At 45.1% G+C, this 25,453-nt stretch overlaps 1 protein-coding gene across 1 annotated transcript in view; it reads left to right on the top strand.

The window, feature by feature from the left end:
- Nucleotides 1–378: 378 nt before the first annotated feature.
- The window catches only part of Pdlim1 (PDZ and LIM domain 1), a 47,460-nt gene continuing 22,385 nt past the window's right edge, over nucleotides 379–25,453 (top strand). Inside the window, exons 1-3 of the mRNA XM_042263240.2 lie at nucleotides 379–801; nucleotides 19,656–19,807; nucleotides 21,786–21,870. Of these exons, the coding sequence (XP_042119174.1) occupies nucleotides 706–801; nucleotides 19,656–19,807; nucleotides 21,786–21,870 (333 nt within the window). The 5' untranslated portion in view covers nucleotides 379–705. The remainder of the gene's footprint in view (nucleotides 802–19,655; nucleotides 19,808–21,785; nucleotides 21,871–25,453) is intronic.

The raw sequence follows: 25,453 nt of genomic DNA, 5'->3' as shown, positions 1-25,453 counted from the left end.
GTCGTGGAGCCTAATTATAGCTCCCCTCCCCCATTATAGTCTTATTAGCGTTGGGAAACTTCCAGGGTGCCCCAGGGAGCCTGCGAAGTGATTCAGTAGCAACCCCAAATTGCTGTGTAGCCTTAGGGGTGTCTTTTAACCTCGGGCAGCCTCAATTATTTTATCTTTAAGATGAGACTAGAGGGCCTTCCGTCTAAGCGTCACGTGAGATCACTTGAAAGTACCTCTTAAACCTGTACGGTTTCCAAAAAGCAAAAGTGAAAACGACTCTGACTTCGCTCAGCCCTTTTTGGCTTTTTGCAAAGCACACTGCGTGGGTTTGTAGAGTCCACTGTGAGTCGGGACACGGATCAGGTCGCACCTAGCGCGCACTCGGGCGGGGCTGGGAGCGGCAGGACGGCTGTGGTTAGGGCGGAGGAGATGCGGGAGGAGGTGCGGGGTTGCTGGGAGGAGCCGCAGAGCCCGACCCGGCGACCTGAGTCTGGCGAGGTACAGCGGACGCGCTAGGAGGAGAGGCGCAGGCCGGGCGGGGCTGCAGCGACACGACCGGGGGCGGATCTGTCCCCGCCCTCGCTCGCGTCCCCGCCCGCTCCAGGATCTCCCAACCCGTGAGGCGCGCTCTTTCTCCGACAGCTGCTCTAGGAGCCCTGCGCGCCGTGCTGTTCCGTGCCTTGCCCGTCTGTCCCCCTCCGATTGTGCCTAGAGATGACCACCCAGCAGATTGTCCTACAGGGCCCGGGACCCTGGGGTTTCCGTCTCGTGGGCGGCAAGGACTTCGAGCAACCTCTCGCCATTTCCCGGGTAAGAGCGTCTTGGGACGCGCGTGGGAACAGGGCTCTTCCGTAGGGTGGCAGCGCGCGGCGTTCCGAGGGGAGTCGGGGAGGTTGGAGCCCGGCGGGGATCGCAGCGGGGCGCATCAAGGTGCGCTGAGCGTTGGGCGTTCTGAGCTATTCGCCACCCCTTCCCCGCCACCTCGCTCCGGGGCAAGCGGGCTCCGTGCGTGCCGCGCCAAGGCCAACGACAGTTTTCCTTCTGCGCCCCGGAAGCGTGGCTCTGCGCGGCACGCAGACGCTCTTTGTGCCTGAGTGTGGGGACTCGGAGCTCTGCAGACCCCGCGCGCTGCGAGTTAGCACGCCCTGCTCTTTAAGGTGGAATAGTTGCGGAACGCTGATTGAAAGCAGCAGAAAGTCCTGGAAGGTGAATGGGAGTACAGAGGAGTTCCCTGGAAGCCGAGTGGGATTCTTTTAGCTAAGAACTGAAACAACTATTTTACACTCTTAAGTTTGACCCATAGCTGGCTCTCAGCTTCGTAATGCTTTTCACAGGAAACACTGGAGTTGGGAAATAACCCCAGATAAACCTTTGTAGTCTCGCCCTGCCTCAGGTGGTTAGATCGCTTTCCTGCCCTCCAGGTTATCAGTGATAAACCTATTTCCTTCTGGAAAGAGCAGTTCTAACCCTGTGAGTGGTGGTGATGATTGAAAAAGCTCTTAGCTGGGCCTCATCTTTGGGAGGGCCGGTGGCCCATCGCAGACTGCTAGACCTGTGATCCATAAATGAAACGTAGCCCCCTGTGAGACCGAGGCTCAGTTTTTGAAGGTTCACACTTTGGATGTGTGATCTGGGCCAAACAAGGACTATTTCCCAGTGCTAGTCAACGTTTTTTAGCCCCTTCAGATAGAAGGTGTGTGTGTGTGTGTTACTGAATATCTTCTGATTAAGGAGAGGGGGAAAAACCTACATCAATGCTTGGCCTAGCGGGACCACGTTCTATTCTTTGGTACATTTGCGTGCTGAAGCTGACTTTAAACTTGTTTCCCCAGTCTGGTAAATATACTCCTTTTTCTTCGAGGGGTTCTGGGATGGAATGGGAGTGAAGATCCTGATGGGTCCTCTTAGCTTATGGCCATGCTTCCAGTAGCTGAAGGAGCTAGATGGGAGTTGCAGAAGCGTTCCTGCCTCCTCATTTCTGCCTCCTCTTGACTTTGCTGCCAGCTGTGGTGCTGCTCAGGCCTCCTTACAGCTGGGCTGGACCCACCAAGCGGCTCTTTGACTATCCTCCTCCAAATAAGCAGGTAGCCTAGTTTTAAGACTGGGTCTTCCACTTGGCCATCTTGTCTTCCAGAGATTTCTTTGTTATTGGAGAGGTGAGCTGTTTTCCCAGCCTCCAGCCAGACTTTTCAAGTGTGGGAACTGTGTTTTACGCTGCCTGGACCTCTTACATTAGGCCTGCCTCAGGACTGCACTTGTCTGTGAATAGTGTATCCTTGCAGACAGAATACAAATGCTAGCCCACGGAGGGCATTGCCTCTGCACATTTAGAGTTGGTTACCTCATAGTCCAGTTGTTCCCGCTCTTTGTGTCTATAATTAACCTGTCAGTCCTCTCCACTTCCAAGAACTTTCTTTTTAATCAGGGGAGGATATATTGGCAGTCTGTTGGAAGGGTAGTCTTGGCTCGTCATTTTGGCTGCTTCTGAAAGTCTTAACACCAGCTGGGAATATAGCACAGTGATGCATTCGGCACAGTGTAAAAATGAAGATGGCATGGAGTGGGAAACACACTGAATCCATTGCTTTGGTCCTTCATGCATTAATTAATTTTATTCCCTTTTTTTTTCTTTTTTGAGATAGACTTATCATGTATCTCAGGGTGGTTTTGAACTCTGTATATAGCCAAGGAAGACTTTGAACTTCTGATCCTCTTGCCTCCCGCCTTGTGAGTGCTGGGATGTATGGCACATGGCAGGTTTATGTAGTGCAGGGATTGAGCCCAGATGTCATTCATGCTAGGCAAGCACTCTACCAACCGAGTTACATCCAGAGCCCCTGATTAATGTATTTTTTTTTATGCTTTTCACTCATGTTGAATGAGCACATGTCATATGCCTATGCAAACTCCTCAGACCTGAGAGGATAAAGCTCTGGCTAATCTTTATTATGCCTTTGGCAAGTGTTTTAACTGAAAAGTGAAAATAACTCAGATATTGACATTGTGATAGTGGCATAATTTACTTGTCTCTTTTCATTGCCTCTGTTCACCTCTTGGGAATGAGAAAGTGATTGTCATAAAGAGAATGTGGCATGGGTGGTCCGGGATCCAGCGTTGGTCTGGAGTCTAGTTCTTACCAAGCGGTATCTAAGGTGAGCACCCAGAGTTTATTTATTTTTTTAATCACTACAGTGGGGTAACAGCAGCCCTTGGCTACCAGTTGAAGAATGTAGAGTGCTCTGTAAACAGTGAATAATGGTGAGGTGTGTGAGCGTTGGTAAAGAGCTCTGCCCACCTTCTGGCTGGTGTGTGCTACATTTACTGTTCTGGGCAGATACAGTTTGCTAGTATGTTTTTGTGTAAGTAGACTTGCAGTCTCCACACCAAAGCAAACCATAAAATTAGGCAGGGAGAGGAGTGCCTCTTATTTAAATAACCATGTTTGCTTCTCTTGCATGAATTATCCTGGTACTGGCTCCAGTCTTTTGTTCGAGTCATGAAGCCGAATAGAACTCCAGTGTTGTGTGTCCTGGAGATACTCTTTTTTTTTCTAGATGCATTTTCACTGACTGTAAAATGAACACCTGTACAGCCACACCCTGATCAGGATATACAATGTTGGTGGTTCATAGAAGCTCTATGATGTAGTCCTGTCCTGACATCCAGCAATTATTCTGTGCTTTCCTTCATAGTTTTACTGACTAACTAGTTGTCCAAAACACAAGATGCTGAATTTTGCCTGTTTTTAAATAGACTTATATAGAGCATTGTGTTTGTGTGTGTGTGTGTGTGTGTGTGTGTGTGTGTGTGTGTGTGTGTGGCTTCTATTACTCCTTTGTGCTTTCATCTTTGTTTCTGTGAGGAACTTAAATACCACAGCCAAAATTTCTAACTATAGATGGACATAAACTAGTTTTTTTTTTCTATCTAGTATCTCATTTAAGGCTTGCCTTTGACTCCCTGCTGCTGAAGCCACATAGTATTTAACTGCTCTCTGAAATATTATTCTGTTGATTCCTGTTCCAACCATGTGGCTCCCCCTGCCTGTGTGTGTGTGTGTGTGTGTGTGTGTGTGTGTGTGTGTGTGTTCCCTCTGTGTAATTTTGTGTTTTCTCTAGTAGCCTTCAAGGGAAACCTTCAGAGAATCCACACCCATGCTGAAATGACTCGCTGCTGGGTTATTCTGACAACTGAAAAAAGACAGGAAGAGGCGGGGCCGGTGATAAGGGGATACTCTTAGCTGGAGTTGCTACTTATTTGCCCCTTGAGTCCAGGGGAACCCTTTGCTAAGAGCCTGTATTTTCATAGTAAGTGCTTGTGCCCTTTGCCCGAGGACCCCAAGGGGTTGCTTAATAATGGTTACTCTGTAGCCAGAAGGTCTTTTTTGATTTTCAAGAGGGTTGTTTCCAGATTGGAGTAGAGTTTTACGTCATGTCGTAAAGGTTGGAAGAGCAGGGCTCATTGGTCAGGTTATAAAAAGGAAGACAAGCCTAAAACTGCCCTGTGTGCATTAAAGGACCTCAGCTGCATGCTGCATGCATCGTGCGCAGTAAATCACCTCAGACGCCTTAGCTGCTCCAGCTGATCATCAAGGCTGACCTGGGGATACAGGAGGCAGAGGCATCCGAGAGAATGACTTGAGGCGGAAGCTTGAGCATCCCTTCCCAAACCTCTAGGATACTGACCATGCAGGTTAATTTTCTTTTTAAAAATAGGTTCTGGTTGCTTTGTTAACTTTAAGATTTATTTTATTATATAGGTGTTTTGCCTGCGTGTATGTATGTGAACTGTGTGTGTGCCTTGCACCCATGAAGGTCAGAAGAGGGCGTTGGAGCCCCTGGAACTGGAATTACAGGTGGTTATGAGCTGCCGTATGGGTGCTGGGAATCAAACCCAGGTCCTCTGCAAGAGCAATAAATGCTCTGCTATGGAGCCAGCTCTCCAGCTCCATGCTGGTTAATTTTGATGAAGACTGAAGGAGGGACAATGGCTTTCAGACATCGCATCTTGGGTGGTACTCTCCTGGGCTGATCAGGACTGGGAAAGGCACCCGCATCTTGGGTGGTACTCTCCTGGGCTGATCAGGACTGGGAAAGGCACCCGGTGGCTGCTGCCGCGGACCCAGTTAAGGCTGACTCCCAAGCTGCCTCCTTCTCTCCAGGCCATGACTTGCAGATGTCCTGTGGAGGACAACAAGGCTGGTCTCTTACTTTGTGTAGATGGGGAAGTCCACAAGCCTGCAGGTTAGGTCATTTGTTTTCATTTACATGTTTTAGAAAAAGGTGGCTCAAGTGCTTCTTAACTTCCTTGTAACAGAGTGATTGGTTATAAGTGAACAAAAGTGCCTAGGTTATAAAATTAACTTTTAAAGCATGATTTATTTCTAATGGGTCTGGGCTGGCGGTGGTGGGGGAACTTAAGGGGAGAGGCTGAAAGGATGGGACCTGGTACTGTGTTCAGTGTGGGGATTCAAGCAGAGCAATTGTTTAGGCCGCTCAGCAGGCGACCCTGTGACCCCATGCAAGTCATATCCCTTCTTTGTAAAGATAAATAAGACGATAGATGGCTCAGTGGTTAAGAGTGCTTGCAGCTCTTCCAGAGGACCAGAGTTCAGTTCCCAGCACCCAGGTCAGGGCTCTCACAATTGCCTGGAACTCCAGCTCCAGGGGAACACACTCTTCTGTCCCCTCCTGGGACACCAGCACACACAGCGGGTGGGTGGGGGATATAAGTTAAAAAAAAATGAAGCAAATAAAGTGTATTTGTACCCTTTGAATAACAGAGCCCAGCATCTCTCACAGCATTGCCTGTGCCATCAACTGTAAGTTGATTGAGAAAACGTGCTATAAATTCAGGCATAGTTTCAGATGGACTTGTATTGCTAATTCATACCTTTCATAGACACAGAAAAGATTCACATGAGAACTATTTATTTTATCTCCTTGCAGTAATCAGAGTACTTAAAATATATACAGTAGGCCTTTTTATATGAAAGACACTGCTCTAAGTATTATCTTCTGTCAGTGAGTCTCATGAATAACTTGTGAGGTAGGTACATTGAAGGCCCTCATTTTACAGATAAGGACACTGAAGCATGGAAATGTTGCCTGCCTATGCCATACAGCAGCGAGTGGCTGGGCCAGCTAGCTCCAAGGCCTGTACTCTTAAAGTCAGATATTTTAATAACTACTAATACGTTTGTTATGATCTGCTAATCACGGTCTTCCATACGTTCTACAGCCCATGACCAGAGTGAATTCAGGACCAGAGTATATTGCCCAGCAGGCTGCCAGCCAGGTAGCTTCAGTCACCATTCTGCCTCCTGATAAGCCGTGACAATGAATATGGGATTGCCAACAGTGTTATTCAGTGCAGAACTCCAGGAAAACCTAGTGCTGGTTCAAGCCTCAGTGTGAAGAGTAGGACCCTCTTGGGCTTCTTACCCGAGAGGCTTTTGCATCTGTGAGGATTGGCTGGGATGCCTGTGTTGTTGCCAGTAAGCTTTAGCTCAGAGCATCCTGGGAAGGAGCATGGCCCCTCCTTGACCCTTCAGACAGGCCTGAAGTCACAGCCTCACCTGGGAGACGTTTTATTCGTTCTGGGGTCCTAAACCCTTGTGGACACTGAGAACGGAAGAGCAGAGGAGTTAAGAGCTGGTTAGAGAAAGGTTTCTTTGGGTGCTTTTGCAGGGGATCTGGGGACAGTTTATGGCAAGATGCATCTGTGTCAGCTGAGCCAAGTTCAAAACGCAGTATACCTATGTGATGGTTTGAATAAGAATGGCCCCCATAGGCTTATATATTTGAATGCTTAGTCACCCGGGAATGGCACTATTTAAGAAGGATTAGGAGGTGTGGTCTTGTTGGAGAACATGCTGCTGGGGATGGACTTGAAAGTCTGAAAAGCCCATGCAGGCACCCAGTGTCTCTGTTTCTCTCTGTCTCTCTCTGCTTTGTGGATTAGGATATAGCTCTCAGCACTGCTCCAGCACCCTGTGTGCCGCCATGCTGGACTAAACCCCTAAACTGTAAGCAAGCCCTCAGTTAAATGCTTTCCTTGGTAAGAGTTGCTCTGGTCATGGTGTCTCTTCATAGCAATAGAACAGTAACTAGGACAACTTACAAAACCCTGAGACAAAAGTATTAGTAGTTTGTGTATGGCTCCGTTATACTGTTTTTAGTTTCCTAGTGGATGGAGTGGACACTTATCAGTCACAAGGCCTGCGGTGTACACAGCACATTCCCTCCTTGGTACTACCATAGCCACAAAACCCAACAGACTGACCTTGTAAGAGGCCAGCTTCTGAACAGTGCTTCAGAGCGTCATTTTTATAGATGCTATATCAAATCCATTAGCTACTATATAAGATCAGCTAATAAGGACATAGGTGTGACTTATGTAAGATACAGATGCCTAAATGCACATGGTGCAGAGATGATTTACATTATTAAAAGTATTATGAAGTGCTCATATGTCTAAAGCTAAAATACCTACTATAACCCTCAGTTCTAGTCAGATAATTAATAGAAATGACTCCATTTAAATATCAAGAGTCATGCTTGGGAACTTCCCTGTGGCAAATTTTCCAATAGCTTTGAATTAAAAATTTTTTTTTTTTTTTTAGATTTACTTATTTCATTTTACATGTATGAGGGTTTTGCCTGCATGTACATATGTGCAACATGTGCAGGCCTGGTACCCATTGAGTTCAGAAAAGGGTGTTGAACTGAGCTTGGATCCCCTGCAATACTGGGCCTCTCTCCTGCTCCAGTAGTCCCACATTTTAAATAATTCAGATGACTACTAACAACAGTAATGTGCAGGCAAATGCTGATTGAGTCCTATGACATAAAACCCCACAACAATGGTGAAGGGGGGTGGTGCATGTAAAGTGCTTAGTGCTGTGATAACCCACAGCAGGCGTCAGGATGTGGCAGGCTGTTAAAGAAGTTTTAATGGCAGCTACTTTCTTTTTTTTTTTCCAGTAATTAAAAAGTTTTTCCTTTCAAAAATTATTTTATTATTTTATGTGTATGGTGTTTTGCCTGCATGTGTATCTGTGTACTGTGTATCTGTCTGGTGGTCCTGGATCCCTTGGAACTGGAGTTACAGATGGTTGTGAACTGCTGTGCAGTTGCTGGGAATTGAACCCTGGTCCTCTGGAAGAACACCCAGTGCTGTTAACCACTGAGCCATCTCTTCAGCCCCAAAGATTAATTTTATTTTTAATTATGTGTACGTGTGTGTAGGAGGGGGGGGGGATGTAAGTATGGGTGAGTGCAGCTGTCTACAGAGTCCAGAAGAGGGTGTCAGATCCCCATGTAGCTGGAGTTAGAAGCAGTTGTGAGCTATCTAAGATGGGTGCCGGGAACCATATTCTGGTCCTCTGTAAGAACAGTATCGACTCTTAATCCATGAGCCATCTCTCCAGCCCTGATCCTGTTTTGAACCCTTTAAGAACACCTTTTCAACACCCTAATGAGATCGATATGGTTGTCAATTTCATTTAATCAGTGAAGGAACAGAAACAGCCAGAGTAGTTTGCAAAAGTGAATGTCAGGTTTTGGTTGTGGGCGGCAGTGGTTAGAATTGCTTTAAAGCATGCATAGTCATTGTAGGCTTTTGGACACTTGAGAATTGATGTCTCTTACTGAGAGATTAGGGTGTTCTCTTTACTGGCAGCTCTTTTCACCTTTCTGTCTTCAGAATGGTGATTGCTTGGACCAAGAAAGCAGCCAGTCTCTCTGAACTTCCACCTCTGCGAACTGACTTTCTTTTACACTGTGCATGAAGGGAAGCTGGGTTAGGACACAGCTCATCTACAAGCACCCAGCCTACTTAATTGCCTCATTTCCGGAGAAAGTGGTTATAGACTAACCAAGAACATTTTGAAGTCGTATTGTTTCAGGCCAGCCTATGTATCCTCATGTAGTGTTTGTGGCTTTGATGTGGCTTCAGGGTCTGGGTGGCAGCCTGGACCCACAAACTGCAAGCCAAGAGAGACCCAGGGAGGAGTTCACATTCAGCATTTAAATGTGGCAGGCGGGCGGCTTTTGTGTTACCCCGCCTCCAGTTTAGACTGTCAGATTTATACCTAAAAACACTGACATGGCTGTTCGATCAAGAGACTGTGCTTAAAGGTCTGCATGCCATTGCAATGGAACTTGAATTTTGTGTTTTGTTCGTCTGGAGATGCATTGTATTTATGCTTCCTTTCTCACTTTGTTCTGCATGGACATAAGGCAGTTTACAACACCAAAAACAGACACTTCTGATATTTAAAACTCAAGGACATACTTAAGATTTAACGAAATATTTGGAACATAGAAGCGGAAACAGCAGTGTTTCAGGAATGTTAAATCAGTTGGTTTCTGTAATTGCACACTGAGTTTAGCTGTGAGTTTTCTGGTCAGGCCAAAATGGGAACCATGTTGAGTGTGTTAGACATCTGGGCTGATATGTCTTTTTATAATACTTGACTTCAGTTCTTTCTCAGAGGTTGACCAGCATTGATAGGGCTGTTTTCTCCCTCCTGCCTTCCCCTCCCTCCCTCCCTCCCTCCCTCCCTCCCTCCCTCCCTCCCTCCCTCCCTCCCTCCCTCCCTCCCTCCCTCCCTCCTTCCTCCGTCCCTCCCTTTCTCCGTCCCTCTCTCTATATATCTGTTTCTCCCTCCCTCCCTCTATCCCTTTCTCCCTCCTGCCCCTTCTTCTTCTGTCCCTCCCTTCCTTCTCCTCTCCCCTCCCCTTCCTTTCTTCCCTCTCTCCTTCCCTCCCTCCCTCCTTCCTTCCCTCTTCCTTCCTCCCTCCCTCCTTTCTTTCCTTCCTTCCTTCCTCCCTCCCTCCCTCCCTCCCTCCCTCCCTCCCTCCCTCCCTCCCTCCCTCCTTCCTTCCTTCCTTCCTTCTTTCCTTCCTTCCTCCTGTTGTAGTGAGAGAGACAGAGAGAAACACCATTCTAACTGATGTGTCTTCAAAGGGGCTCCTATGTGCAGCCATGTAAGTCCTGCAGGTTGTTTCTTGAGGGGCTGGACTTTTAGGTTTAAGTGTTTATTGTCTGTCTAGTAATTTAACTTCATTCAGGAAGGCAGTGTTGGGAAAAGAAGTAGTCAACATCCCCTTTGAAGTTTCCAAACCCAGGGAGCATCAATTAGGCTTTGCTGGGAAATGGAAAAAGCAGAGGTTAGGGGCTGCGGGTGTAGCCTGGTAGTAAGATTGTATGCTTAACATACCAGAGACCCCTGGTTTGGCCTCCAGGACAAAATAAAGGAAAATGAACGAGTGCATGAGTATTTCCGGATCATTCCGTGTTTTGAGATGGAGTGGGGCTCTGTGTGTATTTTACCCCCTCCCTTCAGGGTATGTGGTAGGTAAGAGGTTGGAAGTCAGTACCATGTCCTGGCAAATAAAGTTCTGAGCTGTTGGTGAGCTGGGTTGATTGCAGGCCCCGGGTTTAGTAGCCAGCTCCAAGGGGCAAGTGTTGTGTGGCAATGGGGAAATTGACCTGCAGCCCTAGCCCAAAGGGGAAGTTAGAAAATTATTTGAATAGAGAGCTTTTTTTTTCCTTCAAAGAGGAGAGGGGAAAATTATCAGTGCCTCAGAACATGTAAAACAATGACCAATGCTTGGTTGAAACTCACACATCTGTCATAGGACAACAATTAATTTATCATCCAGTATGGAACTCTTACTTTTCTTCCTTCTCTTGTTGCAAGGTCTTCCTTGGTAGCCTAGGCTGGCCTTGAATTCATGATGGAGCCCAGAATGGCCTTCAACTTTGATTTGGTGTCATGAGTGTTGGGATTGTAGGTGTGCACCATCACTCCAGGCTGGCTGGAACACTTGAGAACAAAATGGGGTGCTTTCCATGGTTAAGAGGCAATAGGTTCCTGACCTGGGCAAACAAAGGTGTCTGGTAATCCTATCTAGGAAGTATTTCTTTTCTTGGGTGCTGGGCATTGAACCCAGGGCTTTATCACCATGGGGTCCCACCTCAGCCTATCATAAAGGGCTTTACTTAAAATTGTGCTTTGCACAGCCTTGAGCTGAGCCTCCAGTCCCAAGCTCATTTGTGTGTGAGACCCAGGAAGCAACTAGAGGCTGAGTAGAGGGTGAAGTAGTGAGCTGAGTCACTGTAGGAGTGATGACAAGTAGTGCCGATACTGGGTTTCTGTGCTGGGCTGTTAGAGCATGATGGAGCTTGTGGCCAAGTGGGTGGTATGTTTCTCACTGAGAGGGACCGAGTTTCCTCAGCTGGTGCTGATGGCTGCCATATGGAAATCTAAGGTCCACAATTGCCAGATTTTTCACAAGCTTAGAATCTATGGGTTTATATGAAATTTACCAGTATGTGATTTCAATGAAAACTAATACAAAGCAGTCTCGATTGAGGGCCCGATTCATGTGATGGGCTCAGCTTTCAATGTCAAGTGCCGAAAGTTAACGCCTCCAGCTGCTAGTGAAGTTTGGATTTTAGGTAGGACCTTCTAAAGATCCACCAAGGCAGTGGTTCTCAACCCTCCTAATGCTGGGATCCTTTACTACAGTTCCTCTTGCTGTGGTGACCCCCAGCCATAAATTATTTAGTTGCCACTTCATAACTGTAATTTTGCTACTGTTATGGATTGTAATGCAAATATCTGATATGTAGGCTACCTGATCAGGGCCCCCAAACGGGTTGCGACTCACGGGTTAAGAACTACTGCACTGAAGGAATGTCTGAGCTAGGAACTGAGTGAGTGATTTCTGGAATGGGTTCAGTTTGAATTGTCACTAGAAAGTACGCTGGCTGCTTTTATGTCAACTTGACACAAGCTAAAGTCATCGGAGAAGAGAGAACCTCAATTAAGAAAATGCCCCAGTAAGATTAGGCTTCTGGCAAGCCTGTAGGGCATTTTCTTAATTAGTGATTGATTAGGGAGGGCCCAGCCCACTGTAGGTAGTGTCAGTTCTGGGCTGGTGGTCCTGAGTTTATTAAGAAAGTGGGCTGAGCAAGCCAGTAAGCAGCATCACCCCTCTATGATCTCTGCATCAGCTCTGCAACCAGGTTCCAGCCCTGTTTGAGTTCCTGTCCTGGCTTCCTTCAGTGATAGACTATAATGTGGAAGTATAAGCCAAATAAACCCTTTCCTTCCCAACTTGCTTTTTCAGTCCTGGTTGTCTCATTACAGCGATAGGAGCCCTAAGTTGGAAAGTATCCATCCGGTGAGGTACAGCTAATGGTCTCTAGTTGTCTGCTCACAGTAACTGGACACAGCGAATACTGTGTGGTAATTTCATTGTTTCCAGATAAAATACAGGCTTCTCACAGCCTGCTCTCTGCATCTCCTGTCTCATATCCCTCTGCCCTCCCTTTCTCCCTGGGTTTCATCTCTGCAGTTCACAGACTGTTCTTGAGACTTAGTCTACTCTTTCCCACCTCCTTTTGTGGCTTTGTGGTTTTAAACAGCACCACCTTTCGGAGTCATTTCTGTTAGCCGTGTGTGTGTGTGTGTGTGTGTGTGTGTGTGTGTGTGTGTGTGTGTGTGTACATGGATGTGCAGGTACAAGAGCAGAGGAAGGTATCAGGTGTCTTCTAGTACTTTCAGCCTTATTCCTTTGAGGCAGGGTCTCTCCCTGAACCTGGAGCTTATCTCCCCATCCTTGGTTGACAGCCAGCAGAAATCTTCCTGCCTGCACAACCCCTGTCCTCCCACAGTGTGAGGGTGGTGGGGTTTGCAGGTTCGCAGCAAGACCCTATCAGTCTTGTCAGAGGTGCTGGCATCCAAACTCACATCTTCATGGTTGTTCAGTAAGCACTCTTAACCACCGAGCCATCTCTCCAGCCCCATCATTAGCCTTTGGATGGCCTTGTAGCTTCGACATGTATCATTTAGCATTTCTCATTGGCCTGTCTCTCCAGGGACTGTGAGTTCCTTGGTAATAGGCTCTGCCCTTTTCATAGCACGTGGTTCCTGAAGCTCACAGTTTCGCTCTGCATTTCTTGAGTTTGGAGCGCTTGCTCTGTTTTGAGTCATCTCAGCAACCCTCACAGCAGCCTCCTGAGTCAGGACCGCTGAAGAGTGAGCCACACAGAGGCATTGAATCCCAACCACAGGATATCAAGTCCTGGCCCCCTGCCTCTAGCAGTTCTATCTTAAACTACAAGCTGCTCCATCTTTCAGAATATGCGTGGGGATGTGTGATGAGTGAGTGAGTGAGTGAGAAAGGAAGGATGGGGGAGGATGAAGCGAGCCAATGTCACAAAGGAGGGGTTAGCTTTTACTTGTGAGTATGTCTCATTGAAGAACTAGGGAGAGCTACACCACAGTTGTGTTTTGCACTACTTAAACTGAAGTTAAAACCTTAGCAGATTTTGAAGGTACCTTAGGAACATAGAGTATAGAGTCAGTGTGCTGGGTGATGGCCTCCCGGTAAGGAGTGGCCATCTGGGACTGGGGGTGGGCCCAAGGATGAACTGTAGCTAGAGTTTTCTGCAGTCCTGCCTGGTCCATAGTCAGGACAAATCTCTCTCTCCCGCCAGTCCCGCAGCTGCTCAGACCCAACCGACTAAACACACAGAGACTTATATTGCTTACAAACTGTATGGCTGCAGCAGGCTTCTTGTTATCTAGTTTTTCTATCTTAAATTAACCCATTTCTATAAATCTATACCTTGCCACGTGGCTCGTCGCTTACCAGCATCTTCACATGTTGCTTGTCATGGTGGTGGCTGGCAGTGTCTCTCCTGACTCATCCTTCCTGTTCCCAGAATTCTCCTCTCTCTTTGTCCCGCCTATACTTCCTGCCTGGCTACTGGCCAATCAGTGTTTTATTTATTAACCAATCAGAGCAACACATTTAACATATGGAACATCCCACAGCAATGAACTCAACTTGAGTGACTACTACAGAAACCAGAAGAACATTCTTTCTTTAATAAAAATTGTTGCACCCAAGCCACACTAGTTTTTATAGCAACAGTTGTGTGTTCTAATTGCATGATCTCTGGGGGAAAGATCTGACTGAGGGATTTTGGGGGATGACCACTTAACTAAATGGGTCTGGTTTTTTTTGGAGGGAAGTATCGGATTTCTTTGTTTTAGAAATTGAAGCTGACTCCATCATGAGCTGGTTCTGATGGAATTTGATGGCTGCTAAGAAATTAGGCTAGACACAGTGGTGTAGCGGACCCTGAAGCCTGCCCTGGCTTGCTACTCACCAGCTGAGTCACCTTGAGCAAGCTGCTTAACCCTTCTTCCTCCATTTCCTCATCTTCAATGATGCAAATAACATTGCTTGCCTGACAGCATCATGAGAGGATCATAAGCCAACCCTTACTAACCACTTAGACTGCACTTGGCATAAAATACACACTCATCAATGGTGGCCACTGTTAGAACTGAGGTTCATTGTGGTCGAGTAAGTATGTGGTAAGGAGTCCTCCACTCAGGACAGGAACTCTCCAGCAGCAAGATCCAGGTCTTCTCACATGCAGCTCTTTTCCATTTTTGTCTTATAATTGGCATGTTGGATAGTGGGTGGGGCTCTGGGCCCCAGCTCAGTGCAGAGCCAGGGAGCTGTTGTTTCATGCCTGGGAGGCACCTGGCCAACAGGGTTTTATGGCACTCCAGCTCTTGGTATAGAAGGCCATGGCAGATGCACCTCTTACAATTCTAGGTTTCTTTTCATCTCTGACAGTGGGCTTAAGGTCTCTGCCATGGTATTGCCCTGAAGTAAAAAAGGGTAGGATTTGTGAGGGGTTCTGTGTTAAAACCAGGCATAAGCCTTCAGCTATGTGAACTGGAACCGCTCACAGCATCTCTCTAGTCCTGTTTCTAAAATGCTGCGAATATATGCTTGCCCATCTAATCTACGTGAGCTCCTTATTTTTGTTTTAAACATATCCTTTGAATAGGCTCTGTGAAGGTAAGTTCTGTGATTCATTTGACTTACCACTCTCTCATCTTTTTTTTTTGAGACAGGGTCTCAGGTAGCCTAAGTTGGCTTTAAACACATTGTGCAGCCAAGGATAACTTTGAATTTCTGTCTTCTGGTCTCCACCTCTCAAGTGATACTAAGTCTAGTTTATGTGGCACTGGGAATCAATCCTAGGTTTTGTACATGCTAGGTGAGCACTCTACCTTTTGGATTGTATCCCCAGCCCCAACTTTTTTAAAAAAGAGATGGCTCATAAAAAAACATTATTCCATTAGAGTCTGAGCTGATGATCTTTTGTAATTTCCAAAACTTTCCTTTGGCTCAAAAAAGAAAAAAAAAAAAAGAAAAAGAAAAAGAAAAAGGAAATCAGATTGAAGGATAGGCTGGGTAAGTCCAAATTACTCAGGTGTGGGGCTCTTAGGACTGGTTTTAGCTTGTCTAGGGCCTGTTGGGATATTCTCTGCAGAAATGCCACTCCCACAAAACAGTTTGAACCAAATGCTGGAAATTCCAGACTTCTTAGCAATTGAACATAAAATGTAAAAAGAAATCTTCTATTTTTAAGTCCAGGATAGTTATTTTAAGGGAAACAGTTACTTGATTTTTTAAAAAAATACATTGTTGATTATTTTAAATTATTCATTTCAAATAGTAAAATATGTATGTGCCCATGTGGGGCACAGGTGGTCAGTGCCCTGCTCTGTCACTCTCCACTTCATCCCCTCCAGACAGGGTTTCTCTCTTTAAAATTGAAAATAAAGTTATTTTTATACAATGTATTCTGATCACTGTTTTCCCTCTCTCCTCTCCTCCCAGACTCTTTCCAACTCCTCACCCTTCCCTTTCTATATCTTCTTTTTCTCTCAAGAAAACAGACAAATAAAAAGACAAACAAGGAAAATAAAAGAGAGCAAACAAACAAAAAAGAAACTAAGAAAGAGGAGGAGAAATGCACACACACACACACACACACACACACACACACACCAAAAAAAACCTCAAAATTGGAAACCATAATATATAAGCAAAAACCAGTAACGTTTAAAAAAAAAAAAAGCCCAAACAAAGCAACATGAGACAAAAATTCCAAAAATACCTTTGCGTTCATTTTAAGTTGGCATCTACTGCTGGACATGGAACTGCCCTTAAGTGTGGTTTGTGTACACAGTGACTCCCTTGGAGAAACTGCTTTTTTCCTTTGTAAGCAGCTGTTAATTGGAGATAGCTTCTTGGTTAGGAACAGTTGGACCGTCTGGTTTGGACCTGTGTATCAGCTCTGTTGTGTCTGGAAGACTCTGTTTCCTTGGTATCATCCATGCCCTCTGGCTCTTACGATCTTTCCACCTCCTCTCACACAGTTCCCTGAGCCCTGAGACACAGAGTCTCTTCCTGAACCTGGAGCTCACCAGTTTTTAGTTAGCTGGCTGCCCGAAGCTTCAACAATCCTACTGTGTCTCCTTACTACCTGAGCTTTGGGGTTATAGGGTGCAGCCACACCCAGCTTTTACGTGGCTTTGAGGGACCTGAGTTCAAGTCCTCATGTTTACACTGAAAGACCTCTTACCCAGTGTTAATCTCCCCAGCTCTTGATAACATCTTTAACCACAGTGGGTATTTTAATTTGAATCATTCATTGATTATTTATTTGAGCACCGACTATCATGTGATAGGTGCCATAGACTGGGGGTCAGGGATGACTCAGAAGGGTAATTTAAGTAGAGACTTGAGAGGCCAGAAAAGTCAATCAGGCAGAGTTAAGAATACTGAGTTGGAAAAACACTTGAGGAGGAAGGTAGAGCTTAGTGGAGAGGTAGCCTGAGGGGAGGGCCTTCTAGAGGGTTTCTGGGTTATTTTATACTGCTATATTTGATCATAAATAAGTGGCTTTGGATGGTGTTATTCTCCTGGTCTTCCAGCTAGTCTGCCTGGAGATAGAATTTGCCAGTCCAGAGCCATTATCAATCCCAACTAAAGGGATACTTAGGTAGGACTGTTAAAAGGTGAGCCAGTGGCTAGAGAGAGTTTGAGGCCAGCCTGGGATACATAAGACATTCTCCAAAAGCATCAAACAAACAATCAAAAAGCAAAGCTTTGCATTGTCATTTAGAAAAAGTGGACCGTATATGGTATAATACCAGGTCAGCCTGTGTTTTTACTGCCTCATGGAGTGACTCAGAATGCGCTTCCGATTGCTGACTGGGAGGAAGGCCTGTGTCAGACATCTCACTCAGTGGCTGCCTGGAGCACAGCTCTTATTTGGTGAGAGTCAGATCTCTGTAAACACATGATGGGAGAGCAGGAGAGGAAGGTTAGGAGGTCAGGATCTCTGTACTGGTTCCTCGTCTTCACATTCCAGGGCAGTTTTGTCTGGTGAAGCCAGAACATGTTCAAGCTAGAAAGGACCTCATGGACTAACTCAACCCCTCATTTTGTGGGGTCAGGGTGCCAATGAGGGATGGGCCATGGCAGGGCCCCCATACCAGCAGCCCTATGAGGGCTAGGGTTTTCTGTTTGAGGAGGGCTATTTGGGAACAGGGCTATGGAATACGGAGGCTTCGAGCCTTAGTCCTGTATCCTGATTTGGCATTTTGAAGAACCAGCTTATGGGAACAACCTGTGGTTTGCAACATCTTCCACTAGCTCCCAGGAGCTATGGGGGTGCCCAAGAGGAAGCCAGAGCTCTTTGGGCACTGGAGGTCTGGAGGTGTATCATTCTGCCCCTGGGATGGCCTTTTAATATCATACAGTCATGGACAGGCCCCGGGGTGATGATAGTAACATTTTGGTATATTCTGACCGAGAAACTATCCAATAGCAGTTACTCTGAGGCCAGTGCTGCTTCAAAATGAGTGCCGTTCATCACATCAGCATCTGTGTTCACTTGGAAAACCATTGTAGGTCTGTGTGGGGGCACATTTACTCTGTCCACAGGGTCTGAATCCTTCGTAGGCAGATGGACTTAAGCGCCTGTGACAGTGACTACACATTTGGAACTACTAGTCTGGAAGCATCACCTTGCAGAAAACCAGCCACCTGTAGGGAAGGATCCTAACCATGGCCGACTTCCTGGTGCCAACCCATGCTACCATATTTAAAAGTTATCTTCATTGCTTGCTTTTTTTTAAAATTGTAAAAGTAGCTCAAGCTCATTGTAAAGAAACTAACATGTTACTGAAATTTTAGCTGTGAGCAATTCCAGTTTTGTCTGTGCTCATAATTTATAACATATGCTAAGATTTTATAGAAATAGAAGTTCTTGCTAAATGTGCGAGTTTCAGAAAATGTGTTGGTACAGGAGAGCAGGCCCTGCACCCTGTCTAGGCAGCACACTAGAGCTGACCCTGTTGGCAGGGACACCGGTGAGCTGACCCAGGGAGCAGGAGAGCAGGAGAACTCATCGCTCGGCTCCCCCCACCCCGCCCCCGACATATACCCCCAACAACAATTAGGAGAGTAGGTCCTGCACCTCGCCTGGGCAAAAGAGTAGAGCTGGCCCTGGTGGTGGGAGTGTGGGTGAGCCAGACCCGAGGACCTGAGGGCCGGAGAACTGGTCCCACCCACTCCTTGCTGCAGGCTTCATTGGGTGAGCTAGTTGGGTGGGGGGGCAGTGCTGGAGAACTCACCCAGGTAGTGAGCATGAGAGAAAGCTGGCGGGCTGACCAGCCCACCTGCTGCCCAGGCTCAGAACCAGGGCTACGAGTTAGCCTACTCCGACATCCACCTCATCTATGAACTGCTGGAGCATGTGAGGGGGACGAACCTACAGATCAAAATCTTCAGAATCTCCACGACACAGGACAGCAACAGGATATCCAAGAGGAGTCCCAGTGAGGGCCCATTATTGGTAGTGTAGCAGAAGCCAGAGGCCTTGAACCAGACCAATGACTCATTGTAGTGAACACTTGCAAGTAAAGATATATGGACTAAAGGATAAACTGTGTTACTCATCAGGCTTCATGATGAGATTTTTTCTTCTTTTCCCTCCTCTTCCTCCTCTTCTTCTATTTGTCTGTTTTGTTTTTTGTTTTTTCTTTTAAATTTTATTTTGTTTTATGTGGGGAGGTTGTAAAGGCAGAGGGCAGATGTGAGGGGACGGGGAGATAAGTGGGATTGGGATGCATGATGTGAAATCCACAAAGAATCATAAAAAAAAAAAACCAACAAAAAAACCACAACAAAGGAAACAAAAATGTGTTGGTGACTTATTATGAGGTCAGAACACCGAGTGAGGTTCAAGGTTTGAGTCTGCAGTGGGCTAGCTGGATGGCTAGTAATGTGCTAGTTGGGTGATCCTGGGTAGGCCGCCAAGCTTTCTAAGCCCAGTTGCTGGTGTTCACTCTCCTTCCTCACGTGGTTGTTGTAAGGGGACAGTGAGGTCACATACACCAGAGGACTCGGTAAATGGTAACAGATTGTATAAACATGACAGATTGCTGGTGGTTAAATTATGATTTTGGCACACTTTCTTGAGCACTTCTGGCCCTGCTCTTTCTTTTTCTTTCTTTCATCCTTGCAGGGTCTCATTATATATCCCAGACTGTCCTCAAACTCACTACGCGTAGCTCAGGCTAGCCTCAAATTTTCTACGGTTTTAACTTTTCCAGAGCTGGAATTGTAGGTGTGTGCCACCATGCCAAGCTCTCCTTTTTCCATGCTTTGATCTTTATTAGCGAATACTTAACCTGATGGTGTTTACTCACTGGTTTTCCTGGAGACAGATGGTAACTCATGCGCTCTCCTCTCTGTTGCCAGGTCACTCCCGGAAGCAAGGCTGCTATAGCTAATTTATGTATTGGAGATATAATCACAGCCATCGATGGAGAAGACACTAGCAGCATGACACACTTGGAAGCTCAGAACAAAATCAAGGGCTGCACAGACAACATGACACTCACAGTATCCAGGTGAGGCTGTGGAAGTGTTAGTTCATTCCCGATGGACCAGAAGCTGTTTGTGGACAGCGTCTGCCTCCCCCATCTCAGAAGCCCTGGTGCTTCCCCGGCTCTGTGCTGTGCATGGTGAAAGCACTCTGGGAGGCCTGTGGCTTCGGACCTTGAGGTTGCTCGTTTCTTCTCTGATTGCCACAGGACTTCTCATCACCTAGGTCTCTTTCTCTTAAGTTATCACATTTTTACTTGATCTGGCACAACTATCGACAATCCTGAGGAGGTAAAATAGCTGAACACTGCTAAGGTAAAATGAAATGGAAGTGTCTTCCTGAGGACCTCTGAGTATCAACTTAGGATGGTGTTGGACCCTGAATAGTGGGTGGTGTGTCATGAGGTCACTGCAGCAGGGAAGGACCCGAGCCTGTTAGACAAAGTGCAGACACTGAACAGGCAGGAGGAAAGCACCTTGGAAGCTGTAATTAGGGTAGAATTTCCACTCTTTTTTCACTTGCTCTTGGAAGTGGCTCTATGGAGCCAAGATGTCAGGAGTGATTGGTTCAGCTTCTAGTGGCTTCCTAGTTCCTGTTGGATCAAGTTCAGCTTCCTTTTGCTGTGCAAACCTGCTTTATTTAATGGCTCACTAACCTTAGCTTTTACAGCTCTCCAGCAGGTCCTCCTCTGTGAAGTACACTTTGTGACCCCCGCTCCCCCCACTTGTGCTATAGAATTGATAGACAGACCAAGAGTGGATGAGAAATGCCAGAATATTTTGTTCCTTTCAGAGCTCCACTTACTCTGTGGGAGGCGAACTGTTTCATTATGATTCCTTCAAAAGCACATTGACCCTTTGTTCTTGTCTCTTGTTCTGTCTTGGCCCATGTCCTCTCCCTCAAACTCATGTTCAGGTCATTCATGCATTGATTAGTAGGTTCTTTTTTTTTTTTTTTTTTTTTTTGTCCTTCTCAATCACTTGCCAACACATTGTACAGGTGTGTCTGATAATTGTCTGGTTACTATGACAAATACAAACTAAAGTGTAAATGTTCTCTGCCTTGAAAAAGAGAAATAGCCCTATGCTAATGAAAGCTGAAACTGTACTAAGACCATTGCTGTGTGATTGGCAGGAAGAAAATACTTTGCAAGACTGTAAACGGAGATCCTTGATTCATAAATATGTTGGTGATATGGTCCAGGCTAGGAACACTGAGCCAAGATACAGCTGACGTTTATCCCACCCTGAGTGGAGGTGGCAGCGTGAGGCAGATCTAGCAACTCCGAGGAGCCTGGTGCTTATGTCGGCTCCCCAGACTGTAATGAGGGAGGCGGAGGCTAGATCAGAATGCAGGCCAGCTTGGGAAATCCCTTAAGGCTGTGGGTAGGAGCCGTCCAATATGGCTGCCATCTAATTGACAAACAGAGGGTATGTCCGATGGTAGGGTACAGGTTCATAGGGTAAAAATCAAGGAAAAGGGGATGTTTTTCTAATTTGCTTTTAACATGTAAAGTTGTTTCTTGGCATCCATGGGGGTCAGTCCCCAGAATTGTTATGGATATCAAAATCCCTGAGTATACAAGTCTCTTCTGTACAAAGCAATGTAGTATCACACAGAGTCTGTGTGCATCTTCCTGCATACTTTAAGTCACCTCTGGATTACCTATAATATCTAACGCAAAGTCAGTGCTATGCACATGATTGCTGTACCATATTATTAGGAAAATAACAACAAGGGGGAAATCTGTACATGTTCAGTATGGGTCAGAGTTGTCTGTCTGCAGCTGCCTGAATCCAAGCAGAACCTGTAGATACAGAGGTGGAACTCGAGTCTTTATTTAACATGAATGAGATAGCAAGTAGCTTTACGCTGGAGCTATTGCTCAGTGGTAGAGCCCTTGCTTGACATGTGTGAGATGCTGAGTTTGATCACCAGCCCTGCAAAGCAGAATGAAATGAAACAAAACAGAACGGAACAACAGCTTTGTTCATTTGTCGCAGGTCCGAACAGAAAATTTGGTCTCCTCTAGTGAGCGAGGAGGGAAAACGTCATCCATACAAGATGAATTTAGCTTCGGAACCCCAAGTAAGTGCTTATCTTTGCCCCTCCTCTGCCAGCTGCTTTCCTGCTTGGGCATTGTTTGGCTAGTCCCTTGTTTTTCCTGCCCTGGAGGTCTGGGGATAAAGTGGCAGGGAGAGCCTTCCACTGTCTTTGCTGGGATCTGGCTCAAGTTCAGGTCTTCCCGTAAGGGAGCTGCCAGAGGAAAGGGCTGGAAAACCCCAGGGCAGGGACGTGGCCTGGGCTGGAAGCTGTGAGGAGGAAGGCAGGCAATGAGGGAAGAGGGTGGAAGCCATCCTCTAAGCAGGGATGGTAGGACTCTAGTGAAATCAGAGCTCTAACTCAGCTCTTACAGAGTTTAGATACAAAGAATCATCAGCGGTCAGGGTATGTTTAGGCCTGAAACTGAGTAAAAAAGAAATGCGGGCATTTAATGGTAACTTTTCTTTCCCTGTGAGTCCTGAGGCAGAAATCTGTTGTTGTTTGCTTGTTACAATGAAACTTGAAGAAAATCATTACAATTAGTTAAAATGAGGTTGAGGATTACTCTTGAATAAAAATATAGTAAGGAGTCACTGTGTTGTTTGTTGGTCACATAGAATTTTCTGGAACAGTAAATTGTCCTGAGAGCCCATATTTATAAATAAATCTCTCAGTAGATAGCTGCTTATAGGTGTTTTTATTTCTCCCTTAGTTGTATCTTCTAAGATATCTACACTGAGTGGGTATGTTTTGAAATAAATAGAGAAATAGTTAGAATATCTTGGTAAAATTCCCCACATCGCTCATACCAAAGTATGTTCTCTACTGGATAAGTGAATGAATCATTAATAAGTGAGGGACCTAGGGAAGTGGGTTATGGGTTAAGTGCTTTCACACAAACACAAGGAACTGAGTTCTAATTCCCAGCACCTGTGTATCAAAGTTGGGCATGACCATGCCTGTCTGCACCACCATCAATGAGAGCTGGTCCACCAGTTCAGCTAGAAGGCTAAGCTTCAGATTCGCTGAAAGACCCTGTGTCTCAAATGTGGAGAAGTGAACTGAAGGAGACATCATACATCAACCTCCAGCCTCCACACACACTTTTGGGGGTGAGTGTGCCTACACACACACACACACACACACACACACACACACACACGCACGCACGCACGCACGCACCACATGCCAAAAAAAAAAAACAAACCAAAAAAACCCAAAAAAACACCAATAAGTGAATAAGTAAATTGATAAATTTTTTTAAATTTAATTTTCTTTTTCAATTTTCAAACCAGGGTTGTGATTATTATATATTTAATCCCAGTTGAAGATTTCAAATTGAATTTTTTGTTTCTAAGTTTGAGACCCTAGTTTTTAATATAGAAATAGTAATCAAAAGTTAATACATAGTCAGCTATTTTATGTATAGTATAGAAATTGTGTGAAATTAAATTCGCATGGTGCCTTGGTGTGTATAAATTGAATGGTTGATTATAAGTCCTAATTTCTTAAAGGGGTTCCATTAAAATTTTAGAAATTTCTATTAATGCCATAACAATCATACTTAAAATGCTGAGTCCTTTTAAGGATTGTTTTGCATCTGCTATGTTGAAACTAACATGAACATATTATTCTGTATAAGTCCTATAGGGAAATTCATAAAATGTTATTCTACAAACTGGCAGTTGTATAAACAAATTTAAATCATGCTTGAGTTAATTTCAGTTTCTCTGGTAGTCTAACAACTTATTAAATTTACTGTACGTGTTGAATTTTGATGTGTTAAGTGTTCTTATCTTTTATAACATGAAGAATGATTTTGGTTTAACTTGGTCCAAAATGCTCACTTTTCACTTGAGGTAATTATTCATATCTTGGTTATACTTTTTCTTCAAAGCTGATGTTTTGAAGATCATTTTCAGACTAAAAAAATAATTATTCAAACTACTATAAAGGCTAGCTTGAGTGTATCTTTCTCTTTATTCATCAAAAAATTTCCCCACCTCCCATTTTCCCCAGTTTTTCCATTTCTAAGCCTTCTTAGCTAGAGGACAAATAGAACAGAGTTCATGGATATTATAAAGATCTGCTAGTTCACATAAAGCTAACCAACACCCCAGCTTATCTGAGGTCAACATAGTTACTTACCTAGTTTGTATTTCCTCATTATTGAGTTTCCTAGGCGACTGATAAATACAAAACCCAAACAATTACGTCATCCCTTCCAAAAGGCAAGCCCTAAATCCGCCTGTCTTCTGGAAAGACTGGAATCCACATGGGGGTAGAGATGTTTCTTTTTATGTACAAACCAGACACATTCCTGAAAGATGCTTTATAAAGCAAGCATCAAGAATTAAAAAAAGAAAAAGCCACCCCAAAGAAAAAAACTCCACCATTCCCACAAAAGAAAACGGGGTGGAGTCGGGGAGGCTGGGGAGATGGCTCCTGATGCCAGGCCTGCCTGAGGACCTGAGCTTGATGCCTGACACCCATATAACTCTTGTAAGTTTTCCTCTGATCTATAAATGTGGGCAGCAAACAATAAAACAAACAAACAAACAAATAATAAGAATTTTCGACATGACTCTTCCCATAGACTTCCGTTCTGACCAGAACTATTTTTGTTTCTATGGGGAGAAAGGACCTATCCTAATGAGAACATGCTGTGTTCTGCACTGTGCTTGGTGAACTGAGGTGTCTCACCATGTCCTGCTGAAGAAGCTTAGAGAAGTGGGCTCAGAGAGGCATAACTTGCTCATAGCCAAACACAAAGTGTTAGGGAAAATTTGAGCCAAGACTGAAGAATAAGCATCCTGTGCTGCTCCCAGCTTGCTGTGGAGACCGAAGGATGCATGCTGGATGCTGTCATGTTTCCCATGCTGCCCTTAGTGATGGGGTGAGAGCTCCAGGCCTCTTCTGTAAATCTGCTGCTGCCTTCACAGCCAATAATTTCAGGATTCCTTTGAGTCAGTGTACATAAAACTATGTAACCATTCCTTGATTATGGCAGTTTTTTTCTTTAACATCTTCTTTTGTGATTATTTGTAGCCAGGCTTGGTGGCAGAAACAGGTGGATCTCTGTGAGTTTGAAGCCAGCCTGGTCTACATAGTGAGTTCCAGGACAGCCAAGGCTGCATAGAAAGACTCTGTCTCAAAACAAAATTAAAAAAAAAAAAATACAAGCGTCTTTTGATTATTTGTGCAGACATGGACAAAGTCAACTAAAAGTCTCTGAGTCTGACTTGAAGAGAAAATTTACTGGAATAATGGAAAAGAAATTTTTATCATAAAAATATGTCTATGCTGGCTTTTACTTTAAATTAGCATTATAATGAATTGAACTGTTAGTTTTCATTCATAATGTTTTGCAATTAAAGGCTGAAGTTTCTTTTCCAAAGGAGGAAAAAAGAGCACGAGAGGGACTGGAATTCTTTTCATTTATTTGGGTGTTTAAGAAAGAAACCAGGGTTTAGAAGAATTCTCTTGAGAACTCAGAAAACATGTTGAGTTTAGTAGGCTACACAGAGCTTGTGGCACTGGAAGCCAGAATTGATTTTGAGCACTGGAACAGGGAGAAACTTGCTAAATGAGTCATCACTTAACCTGTGATTATTCTTTTAAAGGAATG

Source organism: Peromyscus maniculatus, chromosome 1 (genome assembly GCF_049852395.1).
Source record: "Peromyscus maniculatus bairdii isolate BWxNUB_F1_BW_parent chromosome 1, HU_Pman_BW_mat_3.1, whole genome shotgun sequence".
NCBI classification, from domain to species: Eukaryota; Metazoa; Chordata; class Mammalia; order Rodentia; family Cricetidae; genus Peromyscus; species Peromyscus maniculatus.
Note: the sequence above shows the minus strand (reverse complement) of the source record. Positions and strands in the feature narration are given on the sequence as shown.